The sequence below is a fragment of the Gadus macrocephalus genome, chromosome 9 (genome assembly GCF_031168955.1).
Source record: "Gadus macrocephalus chromosome 9, ASM3116895v1".
In the NCBI taxonomy this organism is placed as follows: Eukaryota; Metazoa; Chordata; class Actinopteri; order Gadiformes; family Gadidae; genus Gadus; species Gadus macrocephalus.
Genome location: NC_082390.1, coordinates 6,516,968 through 6,541,030, shown reverse-complemented (window position 1 = coordinate 6,541,030; position 24,063 = coordinate 6,516,968). Strand labels below are relative to the sequence as shown.

At 45.7% G+C, this 24,063-nt stretch overlaps 1 protein-coding gene across 2 annotated transcripts in view; it reads left to right on the top strand.

The window, feature by feature from the left end:
- LOC132464236 (tumor protein p53-inducible protein 11-like) overlaps positions 1-23,503 on the top strand; it is a 29,503-nt gene extending 6,000 nt beyond the window's left edge. For both annotated transcript variants that reach the window (XM_060060525.1, XM_060060524.1), the window contains 6 exons: positions 11,519-11,658; positions 17,528-17,586; positions 17,854-17,902; positions 18,896-18,992; positions 20,300-20,401; positions 20,698-23,503. In XM_060060525.1, coding sequence (XP_059916508.1) covers positions 11,530-11,658; positions 17,528-17,586; positions 17,854-17,902; positions 18,896-18,992; positions 20,300-20,401; positions 20,698-20,831 — 570 coding nt within the window. In that variant the 5' untranslated portion in view covers positions 11,519-11,529 and the 3' untranslated portion in view covers positions 20,832-23,503. The remainder of the gene's footprint in view (positions 1-11,518; positions 11,659-17,527; positions 17,587-17,853; positions 17,903-18,895; positions 18,993-20,299; positions 20,402-20,697) is intronic.
- Positions 23,504-24,063: the final 560 nt, after the last annotated feature.

Below are 24,063 nucleotides of genomic sequence, written 5' to 3'. Positions count from 1 at the left end.
CTTTGTCTGACTGAAATTGTTAAGGTTGCCTCGGCAGTGAATGCAGGTGGAGGTAGCAATACCATTGTATTTCCTTTCATTGAACTTGCACATACACTCACTCGATATTCAGGAGTGTGAGCCAGTATTTATAATAAAGTCGTCAGTATGGGAAGCCGTCTTTTCTGCCCACCCACCTCAACATGCGTCACGTTTTTCACCTTTTTTGTATTTTCTTCTGAGCCACAGTAGAGGGGCTTTAAAAATGCAATCTCAGAAGGAGGGAATAGTTGAGGCGGGTTCGAACTAGGCATGTCGCAGTTCATATCCCAATACTTCCTTGTTTGGTCTTGTTTGTGTGGGATACCTGCACACCGTGATGAGGACATCGCCTCCGTTGATCAGACAAAGCAAATAACAGATGCCTCTGCTATTGATTTTTTTGTCGTCCATAACCTTTGATTATTTGCGGAGGGGGGGGGGGAGGGGTGTGTGGAGATCCCGATAATATGTGAGCAGAACCATTTGCGCAGGTGTTGACGTTTGTTGGTGGTGTGCAATATAGTTCTGCAAACCAGGAATGTGGGATCCAACAGGGATTGAACAGGGCAGAGATTGCAATCTGAATTAGATATGAAAACACGTGTTGTGGCACCTCCAACTACACATAAAGACCACTCAACCGCTTTAACTATTTGATGTTGAACAGCTTATAGCTTGACTTCAACATCTTAATTGGTCATTTGGGAAACTGGTTGCAAATTGAGCCACAACAGCGCTGCATGCTTTGTGTTAATAGGGATCTTGCATCCATGCCGAATACAGAGATGGCATTGCAATATCGGTATGGTCTTTGAATCTATCTAACCTCATTTCATTTAGAGCAACACAACACATCGGTGTGCGGAAATTGTATTTGTGGGCTCGTCCTCCAGGTCCTCCTTAACCTAGAAACTACCAGACAAGAGGGGAGCTCAGGGAGGAAAAGTATTCCACTGCCTCCCAACATGGCCAGGCTTATAATAAGACAAACACTCCATGACCAAGGATGCCCAGGCTCAAGGTGTGATTGTTTCATTGCCAAAGTGTCTCATTACATTGCCTTAGAATTGAGAGGGATATGTCCTTACATCAAGGTGCATCCGATTTGAAATATCCATCTTTTTCATTTTTTATGATTATAGGGACTTTATCATAATTAATGTACCCATGAAACTAATTTGATCTAAACCGTGCTCTCATCGAAGATGTACGGACACTCATGCGCTTTCCAACAAAGTTCAAGAGTCTGGCTGGTATTGGTAAGGAGGTAGGAGAGTAATCCGTCCATCTGTATGCCTATGCGCCTGAACAAATTTTAACCTTGTCAGATTTGTTTTCTCTGAACCATAAGAGATCTATATATATATACTGCATATAGCAATAACTTAACATGTGTACCACTGAAAAGAAAACCCTCAGTTCAGTCCTAAAAGGGAAATGTGAATCTTTAACTAGCGTTGACATGAGTGAGACTAAAGCCGCTAATGCGATGCGTCCTGCACGCCAAGCCAGGGGACTCGTATCATATTCTCAGCCAGGGTTTTTGGCATTTAGCGAGGAAATTAAATCTTTGCAATCATGCCAAGTGTGCCCTCGATCGATGGCCCTATGTCGTCCAACTTGGTCGCCTAGCAACCAGGTGTCAGTTTAGTAAACCGGGTTCATTAGCAAACAACTTGTTTTCTGAATCCTCTGCATCTTCGACAGCGTTTCGCAGTAGTAGATCTACAGTGAGCGGTCGGTTTTCATCGAGCGGTCAAACTCTCCCGTCAATCCTATTATGATAAACTTGCCTGCTGACACCACTACGGTTGAATGCCTGAACTGGCAAGAATTTTCTCCTTCAACTGCCCGCCTAGACTCAAATCGCCTCGTAGGGGATTACGAAGCAGCGCGCGGCCAGCCGTAGCAGTGGGAGTCTGACCTAATTGAGAAGATGGCGGCTCGGTGAAGGGTTTGTAAGGAGATGGATGTTGTCCAGGTTAGCACGTACTGCAGACCCTAGAATCGACAGCCAACAGGCGGCTTGTGTCGCTCCCAGGGGTGTCGAGATGCTCCGCTCTCTGTCGTCAGTTGGTGTCAAGGGAGTGAAGCCGAAGCAGGTTTTTCTTGGCCCGTCATTCGAGCTTGTGGCACTTTTACAAGAAGTTCTGAATTTCAAAACCATTTAAGCTGAAGAGGAGACTGAACAAATAATGGTAGTTGTAAATGAGCCTCCATTAAACTGAAGAGGGTACTCAGCTAAGATAACACTTGTGGTGGTGTTTTGCACAACCTGATAATAATTGGACCTAGTACAGTGAAACTATAAAGGCAGTGTATACCCTAGTTTGGGTAAAGTGGTATTGTTTTGGTTGATAATGCTCGAATGGAACAAATGGAACGATCAAGGAATTATATCCATTTATCAGCTATTGTCTTTAGAGATCATGCTTACAATGCTCGAATGCTCATTGCACTGGTTGTACTTCACTGATATTCAGTTGATGGATGAAATCATGCTCGTCCATCTGTGTGTATATTTGTGTTCATGATGGGAACCAAACATCCTGCACTCGATGTACAACTGTTAAGTGTGTTGGGCCCATATTGAAGTAGCGTATCCTTATTACTTTATTAGGCTTAGATCTCTGCTTCGCTTTGAACCCACCACACGCTCGCAGGCAGGAATCCATTTTGAGTGCTTTTAAAGGCACCCTTTCTGTTATTGATGCTGTTTGTTTTAAGGCCATGCCATGGGGTTATAGGACTGTGGCCCAGCATAATGTGATTTGTCATACTTCTATTTCCCATTAAAGTCGCCTTTTTTAGCGTGACACCTGTTCTTCCAGGTTATCTCTAGGTTTCACACTAATGTGTGTGTGGTCACGCACTCGTGGACCAGATTCTATCTGAAATGAGCTTCCAGAGTTTTATGGCCATGGACTTGTCAACACGTCCGGCCTTGGGTTACCCATTAGTCTAAAAATAGTAGTGGAACCTTTCATCTTGATGCAATAGTAATGGCATATGGTACAGCTCTACTGCTAGTAGACAGCTATGCACCAATGCCTTGCTATTATTATTATTATTGAGTGCTGAAAGGATTAATCTGTGAATTAATCATCACAAATCCAATCAAATTGCTTCATATTGTTTCAAAGTACAATTACCAACCATTTGCTGCTTAACGCTTTAGAAATTCAGAGTAATTATTCATTGTTTCAGATTTCTACAAAATGAGTTAATTTTGTCCTTCGTGATTGTCAAACCAAGCAGGCTATTATAATTCCTGACGTTGGGCTCTTTTAAAGTATGATGAAGAAGAATAGTCCCCTATTCCGAATACCCCGTCGCTGAAGTGTTAATGCACACAATACGTGAACATCCTTATATGGCATCAGGGTTACATTTGCCCAGGAATTTGCTCATGCACAGGAATCTTCTCAGTTTGCTTGTTTTACCCCAGAAATTTGAGACACTGGAATCTAATGGACCCTTTTTACAGGTGGTCAATAGAAGGGAAAAGTCTATCGCATCGGTATGGTAAATGTGTATTTACTTGACTATTTGTGTCTATACTGTTGCAGTGCCATACCTAAATCGAAGAGGCCCATGCTATGCGCTACACCTGGTTTTCTCCCACTTGTGAAAACGGCCCTATGTTTAAAAAAAAAAAAGTTTCCACCCTCACCAAAAAACCCAATGTGTTCCGCATCATTAAAGTCTCATTAAATCAATGAATCATGAGACTTTCACTGACTGTTACCAATGGCAACCAACATCTGACCTCTCCCGGTGCCTGAACCTCTAGCTAATCACCATGGGGTGTTCGCTTTGCTAGCCGAGCCCAACGGACAATAACACTGGTAATCAATCATACAGTAGTAGCACAGATACATTCCCTGATTGTATACACTAATCTCCCAGCCCTCCAGTGTCCTGGGTCGAATTTGCCTAACAATAAGGTCTTCTGTCTGCAGCCCTTGACGGATTGACTTCACACACACACTAAGCCTGTATTATTATTTTTCCACTCTCGCTGTGAGGCTGCTATTATGTTATTGCTCATGAGCTTAAAATAATACCAGATATATAACGTAATTATGGCTGCACGTTTGTGTGTGTGTGTGTGTACGCACCCGTGTGCGGCCATGATTCTACCTTCCTGTCGATTGGCACCCGGCTCGGTTTTGTTGTTCACGGCACAGAAGGAGAAGGCCGTGTTCTGCATCTTCACGCCTCTACCAGTAGTCCCCGACGTGCAGGATTAGAATGGTGATTTCTTCTCTCACCTCCTCTCCCCTGTCGGCCTGTGTTGTGTAGCAGCGTGTGCCTTTACTTCTCGGGGGGGGGGGGGGGCCTCTGTCTTGTAGTGAGGATGAATCACCTCCCAGCTGTGTGTGTGTGTGCAGGAAGAGTCACTTGTGTTTTACCTCATCCCAGCCCCAGCCAGTCCCACGCTAGCTGTTTAGTAGACCTGCCGTGGGGAGCTGTAGCTCAAACAAGATGGAAACCACAAACAATCACAGGCGGCCAACTCGGACGCAGCTGCGGCGGCAGCGCTGGCTACGTAACGCTACTCATGGCTAGTCCGAATCCACTGGAAGCAGTTGTCGCCTACATTTAATAATGCATTTGGCACCGGCTGTGGCAGCGCCCCATCTGAAACGGCATTCACGTTTGCTTTTTGAAATTACTATAATCCAAATCCAAGTGTCTAATGTCGGAGCAATTCCAATAGTTCTTTGCTGAACGGCAACACTTGTAAATAACGTGCTACAGTGCTATCACCTCACAGTTTTTAAGTAGATTAACCCTCATAATTAACACATCCTCCTCTCTGCTTATGTGGGTTGCTATTTGCGCTCGGCAAGGGCAGTTTCAACACGGCGAAGCAATTAAGCGATATTTCATCCCCGGCGGTCACAAAGAATCCATTATATCTATACAACAACAACAACAACAACAACATTGACCTGTACATTGAGGTGTACGACATTGCCTTAATCTTGAGCTGGACTGACATGTCGGTAGAGGTGTTCGAAGGCAGGAGGCTGCAGAGTCCCCGCGCACGCCCCCGCCCTGAGGGCTCAGCGGGGATGGCCGGACGGTGGAGGTGGGGGTGGTGGTAAAAACGACCAGCTGGGCTGCCGTGTCATCAACACTGGCCCCGTCGGCGGCGGAGTCATCCATCAAGCTAAGCTCCTGCGACGGCTCGGGAAGCCATTGTTCATGATTGTGGGGAATTGGCACGGGATGTTCTCTGGCTCGCCAACAGGTGAGGAGTGCACGGATGTGCCCCTTAGTCGCCCCCCAGATGTGCCCGGGGGCTTTTGGGGGCTGTGGTGCGTGACGTCCTTTACTCAGCCACATTTTTTTCTGATTAACTCCTCCACACTAATGAACTGAATGAATAAAGGACATGCCTGATGAAGTTATTAACGTCCTGAAGCCATCCACTTAATTGGATCTGTTTGCTTGCCTACAAGCCCTCGCAATGACTGTCAGGCTCGCTATTAAACGGGCGTTGCTGAGCAAAGACCAGGCCAACACCGTCCTGTGCATCATTAACACAGGAGTCGATTAACAACGGCAGAATTCGGTCTTCTGCTGCCGCAAGAAGATGAGGCTGGGGTAATCCCTAATCAAAATATAATCATTTTGTGTGGTTTATTGCAGGGCAAGTGGATTCAGCAGTGTTTAGCTAAACACCATAATGTAGCGTTGACAAGCGGACGCCCTTTCGGCCTTGTGTCTGTCCTCTTCTGTGGTGCTCTGCAGCCCCGGCCACGACAAGGTGGTCTGCTTTGCCTCAGGGAGGGATCAGTTTTTTTTATCCACCTAAAAGTATAGAACAACGCGTTTGTATATAGTAAAAGGCCAGGCGTAAATAAAACCCAGATACTATACCATCTGCTGGAAATAATTCCTCTGGACTGTCAAGCATCCGAATATTCAGTCTCTGTTTTATTTTAGTACTCTTTTATTGGACTCGAGTCCGAGGTTGTGTTTCCGATCAGCTCTCCGGTTTTCACTGAACACTAAGCCTGCAGACTGGAGGCGTATGGAGATGTTCCAATCCTAGGAACAATTTCAACTATTTCACGGCATTCTTTTTAAGTTGCCGCACTTTATAAACTTTTGAAAGATATGATCCAGACGAACCCCACGTTTAGGTGACTTGTCTCCAAGGAAGGCATTATATAATCAAACGAGCAGTGGTTTGTTTTGTTCTGACCGGGCCAACCACCCAACGTTGGCTGCTCAGGTTAGGCCATGGAGACTGCTTTGTTATGAGCAAAACACTGTCCTTGTGCTCACCCACTCGCCCCTATCCTTGCTCTCAGCCCCCCAGCTTTTGTTTTTTCCCCCAACACTGTCAGAGATACTTATCGGTCTATCTGCTCCTGTTGGATTTTCCCATTTGATCAAGAAAATGAAACAAGAAATTGGAAGAAACTGGCAAAGGTCTTTCTCAGGAAGCTGCTTTATGCTTCACCCATGGCAATAATTTAAATTACAATCTTTCATCTTTATGTGTTTGTGTATGTATGTATGTGGGTTGCTCTTTATAATTATTCATTCTGCAGAGGTTTTGCTTAATTAACAACCCATGGCTGGTTCCGTAGATACATTTCCCTACAGCTACACAGTTAGCCTTAATAGAGGGCACATTTCAGTTCTCACTAAACCCTGTTCCCTTGAACTCATAGAAGGTACATTTCCCTTTTTCTTTGGAAGGCCCACAAGCAGATTAATCCTCACATCCGGCCCAAGACAATGCTTAATCTTGTCAAAGAGAAAAAGGGAACACATGGTTTGACTACTGACTACATCCGCAGCTGGCTATGTATGTCGTCGGTCCTGTGACTCATGCAGACATTTCTCCATAAAGCCATTGCAGCCGTTTTACAATCCTCATGCATGTAGTGTCCCTTGGAGATGCCTTAGTCATTACCTGCTTGTGTAGGTGGCCACAAGGGTCTTGTAAGGAGAGGAAATACTCGAATACTTTTCATTATAACCCCTAGACTGACTTCTGTAGAAAATTATTTCAATTGATTGTTTTGACAATCAATGGCGGTGTTTTTTGGGAATTGCCTGACATCATCAGTTTATTGTCCCCTGTTGCTGTTTCTCGTTCGTTCTAGGAGTTGGATATTACTACTAAGTGATGTTTTGCTGTTCAATACCATCAAACCCCTTTGTTTTGAAATGTAATAATTTATTATACTATACTTCCTTTGAATTACCCCTATTCCTTCTATTGGTATCTCTCTTTCATTACTGGTAAAAATATCCGTACACCTTTTGACGGCCTTGCATTTCATCATTGAATTCAACACTTTAAATTCAACACTAATTCCTTGGATGCGTCACAAGGCAATGGTTATAAAACCATGAACCTTGAAATAATTGTTGTTTTCACACTTGGCCCGTTCCTGCGAACACACACCTCCACTCCAGCAGATTGAATGCAGATTGAAGCCTTTTTTATTTCTTATCTCACGCTGGCATTATGCAGAATGGCAAAGTGACGGCCCAGGAATGTGAGGAAAGACCTCATCAACAGTATGTAACAATCACAACTAAGCCCCCGTTCCCCATTAGCTGTGTTGCTAGGCAACTGCATCAGGACCTCTCCATCTGGCGGGGAGACGGATGTGCATGCGTTGGCATCTGGGAGGAATCTTTACCGCTTTGAAGATGCAGATCTTACTTGTGTCGTCACCTCTTTCCTTACCTTCATTGCATCCCATAATATTATGTTTTCAGCTTTTCTTTATTCTGGGAATGACTGGGGTTATTTATTTAGTATTGAGTCGTTACTACATTTACATTTCAAATACATTGTTGCATTAAAACAGGCCTCAGAGTTGGTGTGCTAAAATTATTCTTTCTTTTCGTGGGGGACCAATGTTTCCTCTTTTTGGTGGGTGTGGGTTTGTTTGCATCCCAGTGTCGCATTAAAATGTGCTGGTCCACAGCGGAAATCATTTCACAATGATGTGATGGAAGTCAAGGAAACTCCCAATGTCAATTTTCTTCGTGTGTGTGTGTGTGTGTGTGTGTGTGTGTGTGTGTGTGTGTGTGTGTGTGTGTGTGTGTGTGTGTGTGTGTGTGTGTGTGTGTGTGTGTGTGTGTGTGTGTGTGTGTGTGTGTGTGTGTGTGATTCCCCCGGATTACTGCCCTGCTCCTTCTGTCCTTTCCTTCTACGGTTGCGGCTGTCGTTCTGCGGTAGAGATGCTACAGAGGATGCAGAGCCTGGCTTCTCTGTGGTGTTTGGACGCGTGGGATCTGCATGTGGCATACTCGGCGACAGAAGGCCCAACACATGTTCCATGGAACTCCGCTGAACTTCAAATAGACTCTGTGCGTGCAAGGCATATTCATGGAGGAATGTTTCAGACGCCCTTACCATTAGCTCCCCTCGGTGTGGATGAGCGGATTAAAGGAGCCGTACTGGTAGGAGGCTAACCTCCTAAGGAGGTTCTCTGTTCAAACCCAGAGGCTCTCTGTTCTGCTGCACTTGATCTTGCTTGTTCTTTCAGTTGCTGATGCAACTGAAAGAACCTAGGAAGTCCAATTAAACCAATGAATGGAACGTGGCCGTGCTGAAATGGTATTTGATCTAAGTGAATGCATCAGGTGGACGTATTGAGTGCACATGGCGGGAAATACTTTGTGCCGAAATGTTCTCGTTTGTTCCGTAGCCGGGAACCAAATCCTATAATGAAGTCAATGCTGTCGTCCTTTTTTAACAATTTCCCTATTCCTATCAGCCACCCGGGCTTTATTCATTGCCTCTGATCAATAGTTCCAGGGCACTGTCAGACCTAGCAGTTCTTCACCAGCCCACAGAGACAGGCATCTGTGGCATTAAACGCTCACACTTTTTCACTAACAATCCTTGTCACAGAGCAAATTAATTGATGTTTCTATCTTGGTCAAATGGCACCGTTGGTCAAGCACTAGTTTAACAGAGAGAAGGGGGTCTGTTAAAGGACTCTGCTCCCGGTATACCAACAGGTGATTAGTGTGGGTGAGCTATAGAGCAGCTGGAGAGAGTTCCACCACTGGGGGGGGGGGGGCGCCCACTCTCTGTGACAGAGCGCGACGCGAGGAGGGCTCCGACGAGTGTGAAACGGCAGGAAGGCTGCAGGTCCAGATGGCGTATCTGGGCAAGGACCGAGGACCTGTGCTAATCGGCCCGACCCGGTGTTCACCACACTACTCACCCTGTGCCTGGCTGAGTCCTCCCTCCCCACCTGCCTCAGCATGCCTCACTGTTATCCCTGTGCCTGAGAGTGCGTCTCCAGCATGCCTGAATGACGACCTACCGGTGGCCCTCAGCTCGGTCGTCATTGAATGCTTTGGGAGGCTGATTACAGGATTACATCTGTGCCTTCCTCCCGGAGGAAGCGGCTGAGCTGTCACTCTGGACCCCAGACAAACATCCTCCTCACAAATGTCACCCAACCAAAGGAGCTGATTGTGGAGTTCAGGAGAGCACAACAAAAGAGACCGTGCACACCACTGCGGATCAAAGGGACTGTGTACGGTGGAAAGGGGAGCAGCTCTGAATGCCTGGGAGTCCACGACATAGAGGATCTGACGCGTTCAACACACACAGACACTCGGGCGAGGAAGGCTAGGCAGCCTCGTTAGCACCTCAGGCTTCTGAAGAAGTTCAGAGTCTCCCTAAGGCTCCTTCAACACGTGTCCTCTGGAGCGGCAGAGAGCGTTCAGACAGGGAGCCACAGCTCCGCTCAGGGCAGGAGGGCTCCGCAGAGAGCAGCGCGTTGGGCTGAACTCGCTCTTTGAACCGCCCGCCCCTCCCTGCAGAACCTGAGCCTACCCCAGCGTTTGAAGGTTTCCTGCTGCGGTCTGGCAAGCGCCTCCTCAGTCACGCAGAGGCCGATGCAGGGTTTCTTTCCCCAGGCTATCAGCACTGTGAACACTGAAACCAACAGCTCCATCAAGTTACACGCACGCGCACAGATTATTTATGTGCAGTTATTTTGCTTCTTATTTTCAAAAATAACACAAGCAAAAGTAGTTGTATTAGTGCTGCTTCTTTTAAGTCTAAAAATGCTGTTGTTGTATTTGCACAACCCTGTACGAATTGCCACTGTCATTTGACTGCGTGACGAATAAAGATCTTGCATGATAACACAATTTGAAGTGCTGTCTGTGTGTCAGAAATCATGACCGCCGTCATTTCATTCTGAAACAAATTCTTCATAAACGTCTACTCGGGTTTTGCTGTCAATATCATGAGACTCTTCTCAGCGTGACTACTTACATAGTCATGTCATTGTTTATCACTTCTTATATCCTCCACAGTCGCTCCCATGAATACTTTAAGCGATTGGATTACAGGCTTCATGATGCAGATATCACAGCCATGTGAGACCAATGTTCTTCCTAGTTATTGTAGGAAATGCAACAAGCAGTGGACTATCTTGAGAAACGTAGCTTGGGCAGATTAATGACCCTCAGAGTGAGGCCTGTTTAGTCCAGAAACTGGAACACAGGTTGGTACCCCCATGACCCGCATGGAAATCTGTCTCACACCACAGTCTCTCTGTGTGCGCTCATATTGAGTGGGACCTGATGGATTTTGAACAGTGAGGAACTTCAGTGCAGCTAGCTCGAATTAGTGTGTGTGTGTGTGTGTGGTGATTTATGAACTTTCTGCAGCTACCTCTGGCCCTCGGGGTACCTGGAGGACGCTTCCCCTCAGCTTGACTGGGAAAACATGTTTTATTTATCTGTCTGGCATCTATTATCCAGACTCTTTTGCTATAATTATGTTTCGCATGTCAGGCCCTGCAGGAGAGTTAAAAGGAGATGGGTAGATCTCTCTCTCCCCCTCTTCCTCTCTCTCTCTCCTCTGTCTCTGTCTCTCCCTCCCTCTCTCCCCTCTCTCTCTCCTCTTCTCCCTCTCTCCCTCCAGAAAACCAGATGAACCCCACAGTTCCTACCAACCCTGTATCCTTCACACACAATTCATCCTCTTTGGTTTCCCCCTCACTGCCCCAGAACGTTTCTTTCAGACCTCCAACTTTTTGCTACTTCTTCCATGGACCCGCCATCCCTCAAAGCTTCATAGGGCCAGGATAATTAAACTCTGGTTTAAATGTTTCAGTTTGGTTTATAAAGGAGGTCTGTATGATAGATTTGACTCAAATCTGACTCGTATAAAACTAGATATTTGTCTAGTCTGTGCAGCATGTGGCTCAGGAGGTAGAGCGGGTTGGCTGATAACCGGAAGGTTGCTGGTTCGATCCCCGGTTCCTCCTAGCTGAGTGCCAAGGTGTCCCTGAGCGAGACACCTCACCCTGACTGCTCTCGACGAGCTGGCTGTCGCCCTGCATGGTTAACCGCCGTCGGTGTGTAAATGTGTGCATTAATGGGTCAAAGTAAAGCCCGTTAAGTGGCCACTGGTTTCAAGAGCGCTATATAAATGCAGTCCATTCACCATTTACCATTTGTCTTTGCTCTGCTCTAGATCTGTGCACAATGAGCAACAAGCAGCACCCGCCACTGATGAAGAAGCACAGCCAGACGGACCTGGTTAGTCGCCTGAAGACCCGCAAGATCCTGGGAGTGGGGGGAGAGGATGACGACGGCGAGGTCCACCGCTCCAAGGTCCCTCATCATTCATATCCGCATCGCACACTTATGTTTGCACACAGAAATCCATCAGATTTCATAAGTTATTCATGCATGCATTACATTTCTTAAATTCATACCTAAATGAAAATCCACCATCGAGCCGGTATATTGACTCATTGTGTGTGTGTGTGTGTGTGTGTGTGTGTGTGTGTGTGTGTGTGTGTGTGTGTGTGTGTGTGTGTGTGTGTGTGTGTGTGTGTGTGTGTGTGTGTGTGTGTGTGTGTGTGTGTGTGTGTGTGTCAGTGTGTGTGACGTGAGTGGCCCCGTTGTGAGGTTACCTTCCGCTTGGCCATGCCCCCTTCTGGACATCCCGATCCTCTTTAATATCCCGTCACCTCTGATTTAATGTGGACACAGCCATTGGGAGAGGGCATGCTCCTTGATCACAGATCCACAGCCTGCACATCGGCAAGGAACACACAAACAATGATGGCACACTTCCACAGATCCCTCTTTGTTTGAGGTTTTCTTTCCCCATCTCCGATGTCATTTTGAGGACAAGTGTACAAGAGATTGGAGGGCTGCTCTCACATTTCTGAATAATGCATGATGTAGAGGAAGGGGAAGCTGAGAGGAGAGAATAGGGGGAGTAATGAGATGCCGGCTCCTGTTTTTCATCTCTCGGTCATGAGTTTGTCTTCTTCCACCCCCGTCCCCCGTCCCCCCGCAATGTTTACCAAGAGAGGCCTTGGAGCGGAGTGGAGCCCTTTCATGGCCTCCCGGATTTAGTCTCTATGGTTTTGTTTCTTCCCAGTCACCATGCGATGAGATGGATAGAAGAGGACTAGTTGCCTGCCCATATCCTCCATACGCCACTAAATGATTCATGGGCTCTTACTAACCAAGTTGTGGTTCATGCAAAGACGCAGTTCAAATTCAGACCGTGTAGGAATAAGAGTGTCTGTATCGATGAAGCGTAACCCCATCTATTAGGTCCAGCGATTCGGTTCTAGACCAGTCCTTACGAGGGGATAAGGACAGAGGACAACACCGGTAATGGCGGACTACCAGCACTACAGTCTCTCACCTCACTATAAAAACCCAGATTTCCACCGCACATCCCTTAAACGCGTGCGACCGCATGACGGGTGGGGGGGGGGCGGTGGGGGCGGCTGGGCGGCGCCCGGGGGCCCTTCTATAAACAATGCCAGGAAGGGCTGCAGCAGTCCTCTGCCCGTCTGCCTTCCTGTGTGGGCGGTTCTCTCTGCGTGCTGCTAAGAGCGACCGCGCCGGGCCCTGGGAGCACGCGCGCGTGTGTTCCGCCGCGAGGGTCCAGCGGGTAGGACAGAGTTATGGTCTGCTGTTGGTTTGTCACGGTGGTGACGGCTGACACTTTGCAACCTGCTGTCCGCGCGGCTTGGGTCATGGGACTGGTTTTACCTGGTAGCGTGTCATAATGTTGAGGATGAGGATGATGATGACGATTGTTGTGTCTCTCCAAGAGAAGAGGCACTGTCTAATTTAAGATTGTTGCCCCCAGCCATCCAACATCCATGATTAAAGTCTAAGACGGTCTGCAATTAACGTGTCGTTTGTAATCCATTAATCATTGATTTTGCTGAGTGTCACTGATAATAGCTCATCTCTAGTTACCAGAGCCAAATGAATAGTCGCTTTGTCTGATAAGCAGCCGAGTAAAAGTTTTTTACGTGGTTATTTATATTCACTTTGATGTTGATGTGAAACGGAGAAGTGCAACCAAATGTTTTCATATTAAAAGCTTTAAGCAGCAGATATCTGATATTCCTACTTGATGCGTGACTAAAACGATGATCAATCATCAAAGTTACAACTCATGATTGTGACTAATCAGCACTCTTGAAGTCCGTTCTCCCTGACTGGGAGGAGATTTTAAAACGATGATTCAGAGTAGAAACGGGACATGTTTCAGCGGGTCCTTATTTAGAAAAACGTTCCTTTTGGTGCTGGTGTGTGAACTGCAGCGCTCACTCCTCTGACGAAGCACCGTGGCTTTGTGTTTTCTTCCTCTTCCTCTTCCCTCCTCGCTCTACAGCCCCCCGGGGCCGGACTTGTGCCTTCGGTTCAGGCCCGGTTCCTGTTGTGCATTTCTCATGGCTGTCATTAATATTTATGGGTTCCCGTCAGAGGCAGCCATCTGATAGTAGCGTGGCTGGAGGGATCTATTTAGCCAGACAGAGTAGTTCAACTAACGTGGTTCCTATGCATGCGTAGGATTTCAGGCAAAAAAGTTTATGTATTTTCCTAAATGTTAAGAAATAACCTTGAATTGTAATCTTTCAATCATTGGATGAGGTTGCTCCATATTGAAATACCTTATTCTACTTTCACATAAATCTCCCACGTTCCGTGTGTTTCTGTTTTATATTTTCCTACATTTTGGCCAGCAGACAACATAAAACCACAAAATAAATGCTCTTATGAATGTTGCACTTTGTTAATAGAATGTATAAATCTATGTTTTTTGCAGAGATAAGATTACACTAATCCTCATCCTCATCGTCATCCGCTTATCCGGGGTCGGGTCGCGGGGGGAGCAGCTCAAGCAGGGGGCCCCAGACTTCCCTTTCCCGGGCCACATTGACCAGCTCTGACGGGGGGATCCCGAGGCGTTCCCAGGCCAGTGTTGAGATATAATCTCTCCACCTAGTCCTGGGTCTTCCCCGAGGTCTCCTCCCCACTGGACGTGCCTGAAACACCTCCCAAGGAAGGCGCCCAGTGGGCATCCTTACCAGATGCCCGAACCACCTCAGCTGACTCCTTTCTAAGTAAAGGAGCAGCGGCTCTAATCCGAGTTCCTCACGGATGGCTGAGCTTCTCACCCTATCCCTAAGGGAGACGCCAGCCACCCTTCTGAGAAAACTCATCTCGGCCGCTTGTACCCGCGATCTCGTCCTTTCGGTCATCACCCAGCCCTCATGACCATAGGTGAGGATAGGAACGAAGATCGACCGGTAGATCGAGAGCTTTGCCTTGCGGCTCAGCTCTCTTTTCGTTACAACGGTGCGGTAAAGCAAACGCAATACCGCCCCCGCTGCTCCGATTCTCCGGCCAATCTCACGCTCCATAGTACCCTCACTCGCGAACAAGACCCCGAGGTACTTGAACTCCTTCACTTGGGCTAAGGACTCATTTCCTACCCGGAGTAAGCAATCCACACTAATGATTACACTAATCCCCAAAGGCAAATTAATGAAAGCAAATGCATGTTCAACATACATGTTCACATGCAAACCAAGTCGATAGTATCCGTAAATCCATTCCCCATGCCTTTTAAATGTGCTGCTGTAAGCTTAACTGTTAACCGTTAACTGCTACCTGTAGGATAATAGTGTTGGATTACTGCAGCCACTCAATACTTACTGTAGCATAATGGAGGATCTCATGGCATATAGCCTGCTCCTGCCCAACCAAAGACTCTGGCTTCTTGGTGTCGGTTGTCAAGGCTTAGCTCAAACCTTGACAAGCCTTGGTGACTATCAGACATTATTATCGTGACGGAAAAGTTCATGTGTCTCAGCCCTATATTTCATGATTGCCCTTGCAAATGTATGCCATTAAAAAAAAACGACTGCGGGCGGGTGAAACGGACACAATTCTTTCCATTCCATGTTGGGGATATTTTTGGTGTTTAATTGGTCCGCTGTAGACTGGCTTAAATTACCAAAGTATTTGGTACTTTTGTCATTTATTTAGAATCTATCACTTAAACATCAATGAATTACGTGGCTTACCTTCTCCATATCATGTGATGGGAGTATTCAGAATAATTATCAGTTAGTGTTCCCCTTCGGTAGAGAACGATAGGAAAGCAGGTTCTTTTCATGGTTTCGGTCAATTCAATAAATGATTCCTCCACATTTCCTCCTCATTTTTTATTAATTTGTACCTCATTCAGGAAGCAACCTTTTGAACTATGGCAAATCTGCCAACCAGAGAATGACTTTTTACAGAATTGAAATTAGATCAGAATATCCCCGAAAAACGAATGTCATTGTATACTTGGAAAATTAATGAATGCTCTTCTGGCTGCAGCCAATTGCACCGTAATTGTACATTGTTCCTTGAGTTGGCATCTGTTTACTCGTAAAACCAGATTATTCTCTTTGTACTTTCTCTGGGACTGTTCTGTCCCTGTAACGACGATCACCCTAGAGAGGAACAAACTGAGTTTGACCCCATCCTAATACAGAACTTTTGCCATCCAACGGAACCAGCCACAGATCAGAGCTGACATCGACCAAAAGCAAAAATAAAAGCCTTCTCCATCATGGGATTCTAACCGGGTATCTTGTTACATTCAATGCACAGCCTCGACATACAGGGCTTTTTTTTTTTGCTTTTTTTCATCACTCCCGGTCCAGCTAAAGAACTGTGAAAGCTGGCAGTAACCCTCTCCCCTTCTCCAAACCAAAGAGCAATTAGGTTTAACTAGTTACTGCAGCACCTACTGATCTGTTGTCAGACTAGTCGAGTATCGGTATCTATATATATCCACTGGTTCTATATTAACTGATGTTGAACTTGGACCCGGCTTTGTTTTTCTGGCTATGATTCACAAAAAAATGAAGACTATTAATCTTTTCTTTTTGATTCACTCACCCCAGTTGTTCAGGCAATTACTCCAATTTAGATTGTATGCTTGCAATGGTTGTTTCTTAGCCTAGTTTCTTAATCCCTTCGGATTAAATGGTCTGCTTAAGAAGTAAATGTCAAAATGCCATGTATCAGCAAGTCATGTGACCACACAGCTGCTCCTGTGGCCTTATATTTGTGGGCTTTTAATATGTGCTTTGGGCCCCTGGCGGTGTTTCAAAGTCTCTGTCAGCCAGTAATTAGGCCCTGGGGATGGATAGGGAGATATGCTGACAACAATGGGGACAATACGTTAACTCAATGATTTGTAGATAATTGAATTTAATTCAAACGGCAATAATGAAGTATATTGACCCTGTCTCAGTTGTCGCCATTCTATAGACTTGTGGCAGGATTTCCCGGGCTTTTAATTGGCTTATGGTAACTTGATGATTACTTGGGCGCGGCCAATGCCAATATATCATGGGCTGGGCTGATGGTCAGATAGGGACTTAATGAATCTTTTTCATTTATGTGTGGGCTTTTGGCAGGCAGCTTTTAAGAGTTTTAGGAGTTGTTCTCAGCTGCTGCTTTCATCTGAGGAGGAAAGAAGTTCCATCCTCAGCTGTAGGTTATTATTTTTGTATTTTCTTTCAAACGCAGGATGTGTTTTTGCATTTCTCAATACAAGGAAATAACCCGGTTGTGTGTCAGAGCATGGGCTGCAGCAATCTACCGGTCAATCATTGGCAATCGTTCACTGCGGCTAGAGTCGCGTGTGAGTCTGAAGCCCGAAGCAAACGGGCGTGTCGGGACGGATGCAAAACGGCCCTCCTTGCATCATCTTCAGAGGTGTATAAACTGTGAAAATTAACTCTGATATATTCGTATATTGTGTCTGTTTTGCATTCATTCATGACCCTGGCTGAACCGGGGATGGAGAAGACGTTGCTTCTGGGATGGAATGTTCTTGTCCTCAGGTTCAATGTCGCTAATTAATGCCGGAGTCTGACCATTTTGCCTTTCAGCATCTTCAAGAGGCCTAGATAGAGTATATTAATGTACGTTGGATTTAGCTGTAGCCAGAAAACACTCCGCAGGATTATAGGATTTTGTGTGCTCTGATACATCCGGGCAGACGGATGAGATTCAAACAAAGTGAAGACGGAGGGTGAAATGTTTCCTGATATGAATCATTTGCTTTCCCCTCTCCCTCTGTCTCTCTCTCTCTCTGTCTCTCTCTTTGTCTCTCTCTCTGTGTCTCTCTCTTTGTCTCTTGCCCTCACAGATCAGTCAGATGCTGGGCAATGAGATTAAGTATACAGTGAGGGAGCCTTTCGGAATCAGGTGAGATCTGCTCTCTGTTCTGTTTCACTCCGTCTCAGAACCCGTTTAGAACAACTCTTATTGCACACCAAAGGGTCTTCAGACTCTGCTGCACCCTCTTGGCAATGTCTCGTCTACATCCTTTAAATAATCTCAAGAAGATATAACTTCAGAGCTTATTGTATCTATTTCTCTGTATTAACTCTTGTTATCTTTTCCTCTCTCTTCTCTCTCTCTATTCTCTCTTCCTTGCTCTCTCTCTCTCTCTCTCTCTCTCTCTCCCTCTAGGTTGTGGATCCTCATCTCAGCAGTGACATTCTCTGTCATGGCACTGGTGGTATGTTTGTGTGTGTGTGTGTGTGTGCTAATGTGTGTGAACATAACCACTGCTGGTCACCCTTTTAAATCTTAAAGTTAACCCCTGACAAGCTGTCGGTTTGTTGTTGTTTCACATGGATGAGTTTGTAATGTTTGTATAACTCTGATAGCCCCCGCTGCTCCTACAACATGAATCATTTCTATGTTTGTACATTATTGGCCAGGAATGGTAGACCTAGCCCAAACATGCAGAAACACAGCGCAAGCAACGGGAAAGAGGGTAACTACAAGATAGAGCCACACTTGGAAAATAATATTTGTAAGAGACCTTTAGACATGCAGAACCAGAATCTATTTTTGAGTGTGAAAATTGTTTCTCTTTTAATTGAACATAACTTAAAAAGCCTTTTTCTCATTTAGAATGAATCTAAAATATTGGTGAAATCCTTCACTTAACAAATTCAAGTTGGGCGTCACCCTTCGGTCGAGGTTATATAATCTAAACAAACAATCTAAACTGCATGTTCTGAGTGGAAACGGAACGAGGCAAACCACTCCCCCGACCCCGACACAGTGGCCCATTCACTGCACTGAAATCATGAGCATCCTTCCCCTGGCGACTGCGTTCCCGGCACTGGGTGGAGCCGGGGGCAGGGCCTCTATTAGAGTGACACTGGCCCAACGCTCCAGCAGTGTGCTGCTGCTGCTGCTGCTGCTGCTTCTGACCTATCTCGGGCGCACATCTGGTCCAGTGAAACAGCTCTGCCTTTGTCTGCTGCACCACCTTGAGCCTCAATGTTCTCAGTGTATATTAGAGGGGGTGTAGGCCCGGGGGGGGGGGGGCTGTGGGGCCAACAGACTCCCAACAGCGGGACGTTGTCCCCGTTGTAAATGCCACTGTATTTCTGGATGCAAAAGCAACTACAGTTGAGGGGAGACGGAATGGTCCCTGTCGTGGCATTGACGCATTGTACTGTGTGTTCTCCCTCCCCCCTTCCCCTGCTATACACAGGCCTTGGTGTTCCCCAATCAGCTCTACGAAGTCGTCTTCGAGGAGGAACTCTCGACGACAAACATCTCCATCCGGCTCTATGGCGGGGCCCTTCTCAGTGAGTGGTCGACACAGAGACAGACCAACGGAAAGACAGACAGACCAACAGAGGGAAAGACACTTTCCCAAAGGCGCAGAGAATAAGTGCTAGAATAAAAAATGGCACCTTTTTATCGTTATTATTATGCACGCATATATAGTCCGTGTTGAACCCATTTCTCTCAAGAATCAACGGCCTTTTCAGCCCCTGTTGCGTCGCCGGGAGCCAGCGCAATTTGGGCAAGGCGCGGTCATTTCCACCTCAGGTTATTTTCTCGGCTTGTCGACCCGCCGCAGGCAATAGGTGCTCATAACTGCACGGCAATTATCGCCACTCTGCTACCCCGGGCGGAGGCGGGAGATGTGTGTGTGTGATTACTATAATGGCGTTGTAATAAAGAGCAGCACTTGCCCATCAGTCAGACGCGGAGCGCTTGCGACGCCTCTGTGTAAGTGGAAGATGCAGAAGCAGAGGAGGGTTGTGTTGTGTTGTGTTGGAGAGTTTGAGAAATGCACCAGTGTGTAGGAGTGCTTTGGGAGGGAGAGCGGAGGTGACAAGACATCAAAAGGTGATGAGGAAGTGCTCCAGCGCTCAGAGTGATGCAACGCACTTGAATCAGAACGAGGCATGCTTTCACACCGGTGTTATGAAGCGTGCGGTGAATCAAGCGACGGGGAATATTTTCTCGTTATATTTATCGAATTAGACCTTCTTTTGTAAATGGGAAAGTTAAAATGATTGCCCTGCGTTCCGCTTTCGTGAAACGTGACTTCGTAACGCGTCGAACGAATTAATGTTCCACACGACCATCCCTCCAGTCCTCCAGAGATCCTCGAGGGTGGGAGGGCGAACCCCTTTAAAAGTGTTATTGTAAATGTCAGCGAACTCCGTGATTTAGCAAGTGCATCGGATGAACCCGTACAAGACAGTGAAAGGAAGTAGGAATCAGGGGGATGGGGGGGGGGGGGCTCATCTTCCATGCAGGTGGGATGCGGCAGGAAGTGGATATAATCTCCTCGGCCCGCCCACCTGTCAGCCCCCCCCCCCCCCCCCCCCCCTGCTGGGCCATGATGCCTCGTGATAGGTGACAAAAGCAACAGAAGAGGGAAATGAGCAGGGAGGAGAACGATGGAGAGAGGTTTAATGAGAGCCAGGCAGCCAGTCAGCGACTGAATGAGAGAAAAGAGCCAATTTGCTTATTACACTCAACTGTCACTTGTCTGTTTGAGCTTCCTACATGCTTTTTGTGATTGTATTGATTTAGCCCCCATCATCCTCCCTAACCCATCCCACCTCTCCTGTCTGAACTTTGACCTTCTCTCCAGGTCTGTCCCTCGTCATGTGGAACGGGGTCTACACGACCGAGAAGGTCATTATCCAGTGGACTCTGCTCACCGAAGCCTGCTACTTTGCTATTCAGTTTCTAGGTGAATAAACCTTGTCCAATCTATATTTTCCATTGTTTTAGGGCTACTTTATTCTTAGGCCTACTTTTATTCTTAGGTCTACCTTTATTCTTAGGTCTACCTTTATTCATGGGATGACAACAGTGTGTTTTTCTCCCTCTGTTCACCGTGTATTTCCATCCCCACTAGTCCAGCTGTGCGGGCTCTATTCTGAGCATCTGTTGCCAAACACCCAGATCATAATGAACGTGTTACTACCGCCCTCTGGTGGTCATTTTCGAGCATCGCAGTTTACCCCGGTGTTTGTGTGTTTTTAGTGACGTTCATTACCCTGGCGGAGCTCGGGGTCATGCCCAACACTGCGGTGCTTCTGCTCCTCAGCCGGCTGCTGTTCTTGGTGGTGACACTGGCCTACTACTACCACCTGGGACGCAGGAACAAGAAGATGTGATGCCGCCTACTCTTTACTTGTGGAGGACACAGTTGAGCGCTGATTTTTACACACACGCAGAGATGCACGCACACATCTACACACACACATGCCTGATCACACCTACACGCACACACACATGCACACGCTTGCACGCACACATCTACACACAAAAACATGTGCGCACATACGCAGGTAGGCACACACACATACTCAAGCACACACCTAGACACACATTCCCAAACACAACTACACACACGCACGCACACGCACATACTTACCCACACACACAGACGAGTGTTGCTTGGATGATTTCTGGTCCGACGCCATTGGGGGGGACTTTGAACGCCCAATTCAACATCGCCACCAATCACAGCACGGCACTAATCAGTGCCGTGTGATTAGTGTAGGCGTTTGACCTCATGGTCATGGTGAACGATCTCTTGATGGACCATGAGAGCAATGCGAACACACTGCTCCTCTGTGCAGGTCCCCGGCCTAGGTTTGATGTTGTAAAGCGTTTGCTAGATGTTTATATCGAAGTTTCCTTTGTCCTGGTCATTTAGTTTGCTATGAACGTGGCGTAATTGCATAGCGGGTCCAATGGCTTAGTACACAGAATGTTGAGCGGTTTCGCTCTGGCTTTGGGTTGGGACAACAATAATCATGTTCTGTCCCAGAGCTCATGTTTACTGGGAGCTGTTGGTTGTAAACTGGTTTTACAAAAGCATGGCTTCCTGCAGCATTTTTCGAAGACCAATTGTTGTGTGCTGTAATGTTTGTATTCCATTGACGTGTTAAAGATTAGTAGTATTATTATGGGCACTAAGATAAAGCATAAACAACCGTTCTCCCATTTCCCTTTCAACGCTTCAAACCATACACAGATATGGACAGTGCATATTCTAATAGATGTGTCTCAAATGCAACGTAATAGCTCCTGTAAAACAAAAATGAGGTCCAAACAGACAAAGGTCTTTGTTGATATTTAAGCACCAAAGTAGCATCAGATCCAATGGTCTGATACAAAAATGTTGAACATATTTTGCAGGTTCTTAATCTAACAAGTTCTACTATTAATCGATGAGCTGCTTTTAATTTGGCTGTATCAAAAGAAACTGCGTCCAAAAATGTATTAAACTGGTCAGAAGATTATAGGCCTGCCCTTGATTAATCTGGTTTTATAGCAACAATATTGGCTAATGTCACAAGCCGAGCATGCTGAATCCTAGTTCCATATCCTTTCATGTAGCATTGTTTTTTTCACTCACCACATATCTTAAGCCCTGCCTTAAAACCGTTTAAAGAAACAGTCTTATTTCCTGTAAATATATCAATATAAATAAGTACAATACAGTATAATACCGCATTGGTGTCCCTTGAGGCAGAACAGGGAATTTGTATATTTACAGTCTGAATAATCACACTTATTTTTGTTTTTGTTTTATTGTTTTATTGATAGTTTTGTGTCAGCAGGAGTCTGTTATTTAAACCTATTTGATTGGCATTTGTGTTTTAGATGTTACAATATTTGGCATGCCATGTACTTCACTGTATACAGATATTTAGCGGAGTTTAAAACCAACGACACAACCACACTATTATCAGAAGAAGTGGTGAATATCTACTGTTTATGTAATGGTAGTGAGTAGACAAATTAGATTTGGAGAAATGAAACGCAGAATATCTTCATTAATTTAATATTATGCTGTGTTAATTAAGCTTCTTGTAAACATGTGCTTTACTCCTAACAGTGTTCTCCAGTGATTTTACTTTTACTTTTTTTTGGTTAAACACTACCTCCCAATATAGCCCCATTCTCCACACCCATCCCAGCAAGTTCATGTTTTAGATTCCTGCCAACAAACACGCTCTCATGTTTTTTTGCTGCTGGGCACCATTCATTACCAGGACAGCGCACCAAGCCAGAGTTGGACTTTGACTTCATGTTGAACACAACAGTCGTTTCAACTGCCAGTCCTTTGCTAAAAGGGAGTAGTCGGACTGGGTTTAACTCCCTCAACTCAGGGTAGCTGTGGGTTTGCGGTTGAGTTTTCTCCTGCGAGCAAGGCAGCCGTGCCTACTACTTGATCCAGCGCACGGGGCCGACCCAGGACAGGAGGAACATGGGTGAAGTCTCCCCATGTTCCTGCAGGGTAGCAATTACTCTCTTTTGGCTGCTATTTAATTAGACACACACGGGTCGTCTGACTGACATCGTACGTCCCGGCCTGCCCGCCCTGTCCCTCCATGGCATAATTATGCATCCGAGTTAAATGTCGTCCCTGGTCTCCAATCATCGACCGGCCCTAATGTAATGTTTAAATTACAGGGGATCGGAGGGTCGGTTCCTCTTCAGGATTGAAAGAAGAGAAAGGTCTCCCATATGGGCCTGCCTATTTCATTTTGGGATATTAATCTGTGCCCCTCGTTTTTTTTTATTTTTCAAATTGACAAGAGTCAAATCTATGATTAATCAAGTTCCCTTTTTATTATTTTGATTAATCAGTTCTGATGTGAATCCATTCGGTAGGGTATTGTGTGCAACAAATCAGGTGGATTTGTTTCATAATGTAGCATCTTGGTGTTTGGTCTTTATTGTACTACACATAAAAAATGGTTGATTGATATGGAATTCCAGTATTTAGTTTGAAATAAAGAAAACCACTGTTTATTTTGTAGACTCTCAAAAAGATTTGAATTTATTGTGTTTATTTTGCAGTGCTCTTGACAGCTATGTCCACTGGGTGTATGACTTTTATTTTCAATATATTACAAATGTGTTTATACTCCAAAACCAGTTTAAGGGCCAGTAACAAATTAAAGCGACACATAACCATGCTTTTTATTAATGTATAACTAATATGCAAAACAGGCATCAGAAGCACTCTGCTAGGAAAATTACTATCCCCTTTTTCAGATGTGAGAGAATTGTGTAGTATTTCATTTCAGGGTAATCTAAACACCAAAACACATGTCTTGTTCCTGGGTGTTGACGCACTGGGAGGAGCCTCTCTAGTCATCATCTCTATATCTCAGTTTACACCACGAGATTGTGAACTGGATTGAAGATATGGAATTATCTGAAACAGGAAATTACTTTTTGCATTTTATATGGCAAAATCTATTGGGTCCAATGTAATAATACTTTTAAAAACATTATTGTGTTTAAGTCAAGTTAAGTATTGAAGGAAGTGTAAATTATGTGTAAAATAATCGACAATATAAATCTAATTCACTTTGTTGCATAGTA